Source organism: Tinamus guttatus, unplaced genomic scaffold (genome assembly GCF_059628265.1).
Source record: "Tinamus guttatus ecotype Peru unplaced genomic scaffold, ASM5962826v1 Tinamus_guttatus_pri_ptg000752l, whole genome shotgun sequence".
Taxonomy (NCBI): domain Eukaryota; kingdom Metazoa; phylum Chordata; class Aves; order Tinamiformes; family Tinamidae; genus Tinamus; species Tinamus guttatus.
Genome location: NW_028289286.1, coordinates 72,260 through 81,469, shown reverse-complemented (window position 1 = coordinate 81,469; position 9,210 = coordinate 72,260). Strand labels below are relative to the sequence as shown.

Here is a 9,210-nt window from a genome sequence, read left to right as displayed (position 1 = left end):
CCATTTGCTTCCTGCCTCCCTCCCCTATCCCCTATGTGCCCTCTTGCAGCCCCATGCCAGGCTACGGAGGGCCTGGGATGAGAGTCTACTCAGCCAGGCTGTTTCATTGGGACACAAATCTCACGCAGGGGAAGTGCCAAGGACGGATGCCTGCAAAGGTGACACATGCTCTAACCCTCCTCAGCAGCTTGGACCATATTTGGGACTGGCCTCCATCCAGAGGATGCTGCTTTGGTGTCTTGAAAACATGCAGAAAGCCAGGGACTTTCCATGCGCCTGCTGCTACGGCCAGGGCTGGGACAGGCAAGGAGGGTGGCTGGGCTTCATGCTGGAATGGCAGGGTTGCTTGTAGCATTCCCGGCCTCCTCCAGGACCAGGCTGGACTGGCCTTGGCCCTCTGGTAGATAGGGCATCTCTGCTGGCTTCTCCTTCTGCCCCGCCAGGCCAGCAAACCCAGTGCCTCAACTGATGCTGCCTCCTGAATTTCTTCCATTCGCCAGGCAGCATCTCGACAACATTTGCTAGGCGCACGGAGGAGCAGTCCCTGTGGGAGCAGCCTGCGCTGGGTGCGTCAAGGAAGCCAGCAAAGCCAATCAATCTGCTGGGAAGGTGGGATGTGAGGCTGTTAATGGTTACCCTCTCATAGCTCCAGCACTGCCCCCCTCCCCTACCAAGACAGGTGAAAACCTGGGCATCCTGTTGCTTCTCTGCTTATTAAAACAAGTGGGTCTTTGTTCTCTTCCTGGGTTACTCATTGCCTTTGCAAACTGTTTATGAGGGTCCTTATCAAGAACTGGTAGAAAGTTCCGGTGTTGCACCAGCAGCTCCCCAGTGCTGAGGTCGTGTCCGAGGAGCCACAGCACAGTCAGCAGCTCCTCTTAGCCGTGCCGGGATCTCCCATGCCCAGGAGCTCTTCCCTTGCTGGAAGGGCAAAGGGGCAACCAAACACTCACCTGCTCACCCCATGGCACAGGCCAGTGGGGCCAGCATCCCTGGGCATCTGTGGGGCTGGGCAGCCTGGAGAAGGGACAGCGAAAGGACAGCAGTGGCCTGATGGGGTTGGAGGGAAGATAGGCTTCCTCGCTTTGGAGGTGCCTGACAAGAGGACAAAAGGCAATGGCACGGGGAATTTGCCAACCCCAATGCAATTAAATATTGTGGAAAATAAAATCAACACCAGAACATTTTAAAAGTTGGAACAGGTTGCCCAGAGAGCTTGTTAAAACTTCATCCTTGGCCCCTTCCAACCTGTACTAACCTGTGATCCAGTGATTCTGAGAAAATAAGGAGGTCTCTGGTGCAGCCACTGTTTGGAGCAGGACCAGAGTTACACCAGGTTGCCCAGGGCTTGGCCATCTCCAAGGATGGCCTTGTGGCAGCCTTTCTGCCTGCTGCCTTGGCCTCCCTGGCCACAAGGACACACTGCAGGCTCCTGTTCTGTTCCCCTGGAGCCCAGATCCACCCTGCACAGCTGCTTGCTGGCCATCTGTCCCCTGCCTGCCCTGTTGCATGGTGTCACTCCATTCCTGGCATGGCACTTTGACGTTTGTCTGCACTAAAATTTAGGAGGTGTCCGCCAGCCCCTCCCTCCAGATGGTCCAGGTGCCTGCACCGCATTCACAGCTCCCATCATTTTAATATCATTGCAGACACTTGCTTTATTTTAGCACTTGCAGAGCTGGGAGGGGGCTATGCCCTCTCTGCAGCCCTAGTTGCAGCCTGGCCCCTCTGTGTGGGCCCAGCCCTGAGACAGGAGGACATGGATGGGGGTAGAGCATTGGCACTGGGGTCACTCTCAGCCACGTCTCGCCCATCGGGACTGGGCAGCCTGGCTGGGGAATGGCCAGGGTGCTGCCGAGAAGCATTTCTGGGGGCAAGCGGAGCAGGTCCACTTCTTGTTTTCCCAAATTGCTTGGCTGCCTGCCAGTTTGTGCCCCTGGGGAGCAAGCCAGCGAGCAGCGACACCCCACCTGCCTGGAGCAGGTAGTAGCAGGTTGTGGGAGCGGGCAGGAAACGAGAGCCCACAACCTCGAGATGGGACGGGAGCCGCATCTCCAGTGTGTCCCCAGCCTGGCATGGTGGAGGGCAGCTGGGAACAAGATAGGACACATCTGCAAAGGGGGGCTCGCTACTTACAGGAACCCTTCCCCCTCCCTCCCCTCCGCCGCCCAGCCCCCTGTCTGACCATTGGGCTGCGTGCCACGGTGGCCGAAAATGAAAGCAAAGCATCCAGGGATAAATAGGAGCGTCCGAGGCACAAGGCAGCAGTGTGCATCTTGCTCCCGCGCCTTGCAGAGCTCAGCACCCGACCTGCCGGCCGCTCACGATGGCTCTCCGCCTCCTCCTGCTGCTGCTCCTGCTGGCTGCTGCCCTCCTCGTCCACCCAGCTCGAGGTGAGGGAGTGCAAACCCCCCGACTGCAAACTTGGGGTGCTCCAGGGGGGCCGTGCAGGGTGCTGAGCCCTGCGTGAGCGGACAGCAGGGGGCTTTGCAGTGGGTTTGTGCATGCAAATGTCTGCAGTGTGTGTGCAGCGATTACAGTGCGTTCCTTTGCATGTGTCCGTCTGCACGGCTGCGGTGCACAGTGTGCACATAGTGCTGGCAGCGCAGCCATGTGTGCGCACAGCTGGACGGCAGCGCTCGCTCGTCCTGCTCGTGCTGCTCTCACGTGCAGGGGGTGCGTGTGTCCATGCACGTGGATGAAGCTGGCGCATTACGCTCGCAGCGCTTCCATGGTCAGGGCCATGTGTGCGTGGCCAGCTGGCAGCTGTACCAGATTAGCTCTTCCCCAAGGACCCTCCTGCTTAAATCAGGCTGGGGAGAAGCAGCGGTTGTGGCTGGCAGGGCAGTGGTGGCAGTGGGTGGCAGTGGGTGGCAGGGGCACCCGGAGCAGAGCAGTGGGGATAGAAGAATCATTTTCAGCCCCTTTGCAAGCAGCTCGTCTCTGTCTCGGTTTCTCTGCCAGCAGAGCAGGGATAAAATTGGTGTCACATCTCCCTGGGGCTGTGTCCATCCCGCAACAGGGAGTAGGGGCTGAGGGCTACCATCATCCCAGCATCTCCCCAGCCACTCTGTGGCCCATGGCACCACTTGCTTTTCCCGAATGGCAGAGCTCTGAGCCCATGGATGCTCATCCCCATCGCCAAGGGGGTCACTCCTAACAGGGGCTTCCCTCAAGCCCTGCTGTGGTTCCCTCACTGCTGGCCTGGCTGTGCTGTGGTCCTGGAGACTTGTCCCAGGCCAGCTCCAACAGCCCACCTTGTCCCCCAGGCATCAGCAGCCAAGCCTCTGACTGCTGCCTGAAGATGAGCCAGAGGAACATCCCGCTGAGCCTGGTGAGGTCCTACAGCATGCAGGGACCCGAGTCGGGCTGCCTGCTGCATGCTGTCGTGTGAGTACCCCGGCCAGCTGGGATCCCCTTCGGAGACGTTCCGTGCTCCCGATCTGCAGCCTCCAGAGCGGCTGTGCTGCAAACCTCTCCTCTTCCCCGGCCAGGTTCACCACAAGGAAGGGCAAGAAGCTCTGCGCCTCCCCGGCCAACCCTGCCGCCCAGAAGGTGATGAAGAAGTTGGACAAGAAGAACGCGCAGCCCGCGGTGCCATGCAGAAAAGCCTTGCGGAAGAAGGGGCAGCAACCCTAGGTCGGCCCCACAGAGGTGGGTGGGATGAGCAGGGGCATGAGGATGCTGCCCCCATGCCCGTGGTCCTCATGGGAGGGAGGGAGGCACCTGGTCCAGCCGGGAAAGGGCCCAGAGCATTGTTCGGAGCATGGGAGCCATTGGGACACGGCTCCCTCTGAAGTGTCCCCATCTTCCCCCTGCTAGGATGGACGCCTTCCTCTCCGACCACCACCTGGACATGGACACCCTGAGAGCATCGCTCCCCGCAGGGCATGAGAGCCGGCCCTGGGACACCCCTGGCCGTGGGGCTCCAGGAGTTGAGCCCCATTGCGGGGAGGCATCCGACACCATGGCAGCTTTTCCTTGGACTGCTGGGGAGGGGGTGGGATTTGTACACTCATATTTATATTTAAAGACTGTGCTTGCATACATTCTCCCCAAAGGGCTCTACTTTCGGCTCCTTGTATTTTTTACTGAGTACTTTTTATACCGTAGGCTAGCTTTCCTAGAAGGTTACTCCTATTTTTCTACCGAATAAACCATGCATCTCATTTCCCTCTGCCCCATTTGCTCCTTTCCCGCTTGCCGGGCTGCGGGCACTGGCCGGCTCCGTGTCCCCTTCGGGCAGCGGTGGAGAGGACAAAAGCTTGGGGACAGCGGGGTAATAGTGCAGCTGCGTTTCTGGGCTGCTCTGGGGTTTTCCTTCAGCTTTAAGGGACATGGTTGCAATGCAATTTGGAGAAAGATAGTCAGGGTTGGTCTGCACGCCCTTTTCATTTATTAAATGCTTTCTCTTCTTTTTTTTTTTTTTTTTTTTTTTAGTATAAAATTTAATTAATGAAAGCAAACGTCTGCCTGGATGGAAGTTTACCCCCTTATTCCTCCTTGCTTTTTCTTTGTCAGAATTTTGATCTTAAGTTTTGCTTTCAGAAAGCAGAAAAGGTAGTTTTATACTTTCCTCCCTAATCCAGAAAGGCTGCATGTGGAAACTGTGTGCATGAAGCAGCGCGGGTGGGGAAATAGAGCACCCTGCAAAATTCATCGCAAGGACACCTCGGTTGTTTTGAGAGAGACCCTAACCCAAATCTTTAGTAAAATGAGAAGTCATTAACCCAGGGACACCTTGGAATGAGTCCACAGGGGGTAAGGGGACAGAACTGATGGGGTCCTAGCACCTACCTGCATTTGCAAAACCTGCTCCTTTATGCAGAGAAGGAACCATTTGAAGGGTCCTAAATGCAGCTGCAGTGCTATTTGCTTGCAGAGACTTCAGTGGTGGACTTTAGTCAATTAAGGTCTATTAAGTTGTATAGCTGCAATAATAGGATTTGCAGGGCTTAACAATATCAGCTAGGGCTGGTGAAAGCTTCTAGCTGGGTGTTTCTATCCAGTGTGTTTATCTGGATTGATTACTTGATTTCTGGGCATTTAGGTGTTCTTTAAAGACTGTATAAAGAAACTATGAAGTCTGAGATACTGGCCCTGAGGAAAGGACAGGTGCTGAGCTTGCTCTGCGCTGCGCTCTGCTCCACGCGGGAGCACACGTCTGCCTGTCAGGCTGGTTTTGAAACAAGATGTAAGGCAATAAAAACATATTCTTAACCAACCTCCCTGTGGTGATGTGCCTGCACAGGGCGGGAAGGGTGGCCCAGGGGCTGGGAGTGGGCAGGGGCAGAAGCCCCTCGGCATGTTCTTTTGCAGCATCTTTTGCATGTGGCCAAGTCTCTCCTCCTGACGCTGAGCCACCCTGACTAAGCGCCACTTGGGCTCAGTGCACTTCCTTCCAGAAAGCAGCATTAAAGCAATTATTAACAAGATTGTGCTCTGCCCTGGGCTGTGCTGGGAGCTTGGGAATTGCTATCTGCACACTGGGAGTCAGCCAGGGCTGTCGTGGGAGGGCTGGAAGCAGCTCGCCCTGGGGTCTGCTGACAGCAAGCCATGTCCAGGCGCTGCAAGGTCGACTCTTGCTTGTGTCGGCCTGTCACCGAAAACCGGGAGAAAAAAAACCCTCTTAACACCAATGTAGTATTAAGAAGCAGGCATTTGCTTTATTGCAGCGCTGGGTGCATGGGGGATAGCTCCACCTATTGTGCACACCCTAAGGTGTGTTTGCTAAATTTTTTATTTCTAAATTGTCTACATATGCATTAAATTCTTGGAATGATCATACATATTCATTCTATTTCCCAGAGCTAATTATAATATACCCCACCCTCACGTGCATGCGCCTTCTGTCCCTTTGGTGGTCTTTTGAGACCCCCTGGTGGTCGCCTCACCGTGTCCACTCGATGACGACCTGGAACTCACTTCCATACATGGCCCCATTCTGGCTCAGAGGCCCTGTTTTGGTCCTACTGCCCAGTTCCAGACAGTTCTTTGAAGATACGGTGGTCCTTATCTTCATCTTCAACTGGTCTTTGCTGTTTTTGTCCATATTCTCTCATGATGTCCCAGGAACATCTGCTGTTTTGTCTGTATTTTCCGGCGACAACAGCAAAAACATGTCCTTGGGTGCATTCTCTTCTGGGGTTTCTCATAACAGGACGAGCTCTTGGGCTGGTCTTGGTGTATCAGGATTGCAAAATGATTGCAGAAAACCCCTAGAAATGGGGCCTAACCAAATATGTCTGCAGCTGTGAACAGCAGAGACAGATGGCAGGAGCGAGCCAGCATGTGAAAGAAAGCCTGGCTTCTCTGCTGCTGCAAATGTAAATGCTGAACGGACCCGGGGCTATGATGGGTTAAAAATGTGGCCATGAATGTGCCCTGTAGGCACTTTATCCTAAAAGTAGGTTTTCTGCTTCAATGCTTGTCGCATGCATGGACACAAATACCTGCCAGGAGCACAAATCAGAGTGCAAACACCAATGCACATCTGCCCCCAACATGGGCATTTGCACACAGCTTTATTTCTAAACATCACTTTTACAGAATATAACATATTTAGTGGGGCTCCCTTACTGGAGAGGTTGATGACAGTGGTGCTGCTATGAAACTTGGCGCATGCATCACCCCAGGGAGATCTCCTGCAGGGAGAGGTGATGGGCTGCGGACAGCTCCCTGGAGCCAAGATGTCCCAGGAACATTCCTGGGAGTCCTGGCCGACTCTCATGTCCTTTACTGCCACTGGAAACCTCCTCCAGGAAAAGCAAGTCTCCTAGGGGCAGACTTGGTGAGGAGGCACCGAGTTGTGGCTGCAAATGCAGAGTGGAAGGCAGAGGGGACAGGGCACCTTGCGGGAAGGAGTTCCAGGCATGGGCACTGCCCAGCTCTCTGTGTGAACACAGGCTTGCGTGAGCAAACAGGGCAAAGAAGGTGCTCTACGAAAGCAGGGAAGCAGCAGAGGAGGATGGACGTGGCTGTACTTCTGAGCAGGGAAAAACAGCTGCAGGAATGGGGTGCATTTTCCCACGTGCAAAGCCAGGGCAGCTCTGATTCAGTCTGTGCATGGCAGTGAGTGTGCAGGGCTGTATAAGCCCACAAACCATTTTCCTGGAGGGGAAAGAATAATTACAATTGTGTCAAGCAGAGTGAAAAGTTAGGAGGGCTTGGCCACCCTAGAGCAGAAAGGGTTAGGTGACAGGCATAAGATATCCATGCAAGATGAACCACAGCCTGTAGCCAAAAGAAGTATAATCTTGAACTTGAGCCAGATGACTATATCTCGGTAGATATCCAGCGCAGATGATGCTCCAGGTGTGTCCTGGCATGGAGCAAGCTGTGCTGAAATGCTGGGCTGGGCTCCAGGTGGGCACACCTGGAGACAGTGCAGCCAGTGTCCTCCGCGAGCAGCAGCCAGTCCACACTGGGACACAAACCCTGCAAGGGGCACAGGGATGTTTGCAACGACTGCTGCTTGCTGCCTTCTGCACGTGATGTGCGGCCCCCGAGCTGCATCCGGCAGGGGAACAGCTGTGCAGCTCCCCTCTCCATTCCTGGACATCCCTGGATGAGAAGCAGGTGCCCACGCCCAGTTTTCATAGCATCATAAAATCATTATAGTTGGAAAAGACCTTCAAGATCATCAAGTTCAACCGTAAACCCACCACCATCATGCCTGTTAAACCATGTCCCTAAGCGCCTCATCTACACGTTTCTTGGACACTGCCAGGGAAGGTGACTCCACTACTTCCATGGGCAGTCTCTTTCAATGCTTCACTACTCTTTCTGTGTAGATTTTTTTCCTAGTATCTAAGCTGAATCTCCCCTGGTGCAGCTTGAGGCCATTTCTTCTTGTCCTATCCATAGGTATTCTGGAGAAGAGATCGATCCTCGCCTCACTATAACCTCCTTCCAGGTAGTTTTAAGGGCTCCCCTGAGCCTCCTCTTCTCCAGACTAAATAACCCCAGCTCCCTCAGCCGCTCCTCATAAGCTCTGTGCTCCAGCCCCTTCACCAGCTTCGTTGCCCTTCTTTGGACATGCTCCAGTGCCTCCAGGTCTTTCTTGTAGCCAGGGGCCCAAAGCTGAACACAGTATTCGAGGTGCTGCCTCACCAACGCTGAGATGATCTCCGCAGAAAGCCCAGGTAAAGTCTGGCCAGCCATTCCTGAATGATCCCCAGGGCATGGGGAGCAACCATGCTCACAACTTGTGCCCATAGCACCCAGCTTTACTGCAGCAATGGAAGAGGGAAAAGGAGAAGGAAGAGACACATGCAAAGGTTGAGGGCCACTGACAAGGATGGAATCCTGATAGAAATGAAACCCGCTCTCGTCACCACCACCCAGTTATGCATGGCCTCGGATTCCCCACGGGCCACCATGAGACTCTTCATGGTGCTACAAAAAAAAAAAAAAAAAAACACTTTGTGGTGAGAGATCTGTACATTGCAGAGATCCAGGAAAATGGATGCTCCCCTGGGCAGGTGGAGTGGGACACAGCTCAAAGTCTCTGGCTCTGCTGTCTGTCGCATCCAGGGATCTCAGCATTAATGACCCTAAAGGCAACAATTGTCAAGAACAGAGAGGTGCTCATGGAGCAGGAATTGGGGCTTTTAGTATCCCTCTTAACCAGACCTCAGGACCATCTTTGCTTCCTCTGGGCAAAGGCACAGCTGGCTCATTTTCCTTCTCTAAAAACCCCAACTAAACCAAACCAGAGCAGCCAGATTCCCTTTGGCTAGAGGGAACCCATCAAGGCAGCATGGCCTCGATACCCATGGCTGGCTGTGGCTCCAGGCAGCACTGGAGACTGTGCGAGAGGCTCTTTCATGCCACAATGCTGTAGTGGATACAGAGGAAATCAAAACAGCTGTAATGTCCCAGTATTGCCCAATGAGGCAAACACAGCCAGGCAAGATCCTGCCCCAGGGACTGGCTGTGCCTGGAATTTGCTGGAATTCCCCCTTTGCTCTTCCCAGCTCCCTTGCTCAGATGTGGAAAGGAGATCACTGCAAGACCCCTGCAAGCTCCAGGGCTCCGGGAGGGGCAGTGCGGCCGGTCCTCTCCAAGAAGAGCCTGGGGATGGAGGTACTAACACAGCCCATCTGCATTTCCATGAGTTGCGTTTCCCACAGGGATACCACCTCCCTCACTGTTTCCACTTGCATTAGCAGACGCATTATTGAGGCTGCTGCAGGGGCGAATGCTCGG

The 9,210-nt window shown here is 54.4% G+C and overlaps 1 protein-coding gene across 1 annotated transcript; it reads left to right on the top strand.

Moving 5' to 3' along the window:
• The first annotated feature begins 2,307 nt into the window (after nucleotides 1–2,307).
• Nucleotides 2,308–3,645, top strand: LOC104577273 (C-C motif chemokine 21-like). The gene is made up of 3 exons (XM_088537385.1): nucleotides 2,308–2,393; nucleotides 3,270–3,390; nucleotides 3,495–3,645. The coding sequence occupies exons 1-3, from the start codon at nucleotides 2,327–2,329 to the stop codon at nucleotides 3,637–3,639; spliced, it is 333 nt and encodes a 110-aa protein (XP_088393511.1). The 5' UTR covers nucleotides 2,308–2,326; the 3' UTR covers nucleotides 3,640–3,645.
• The last annotated feature ends 5,565 nt before the right edge of the window (nucleotides 3,646–9,210 follow it).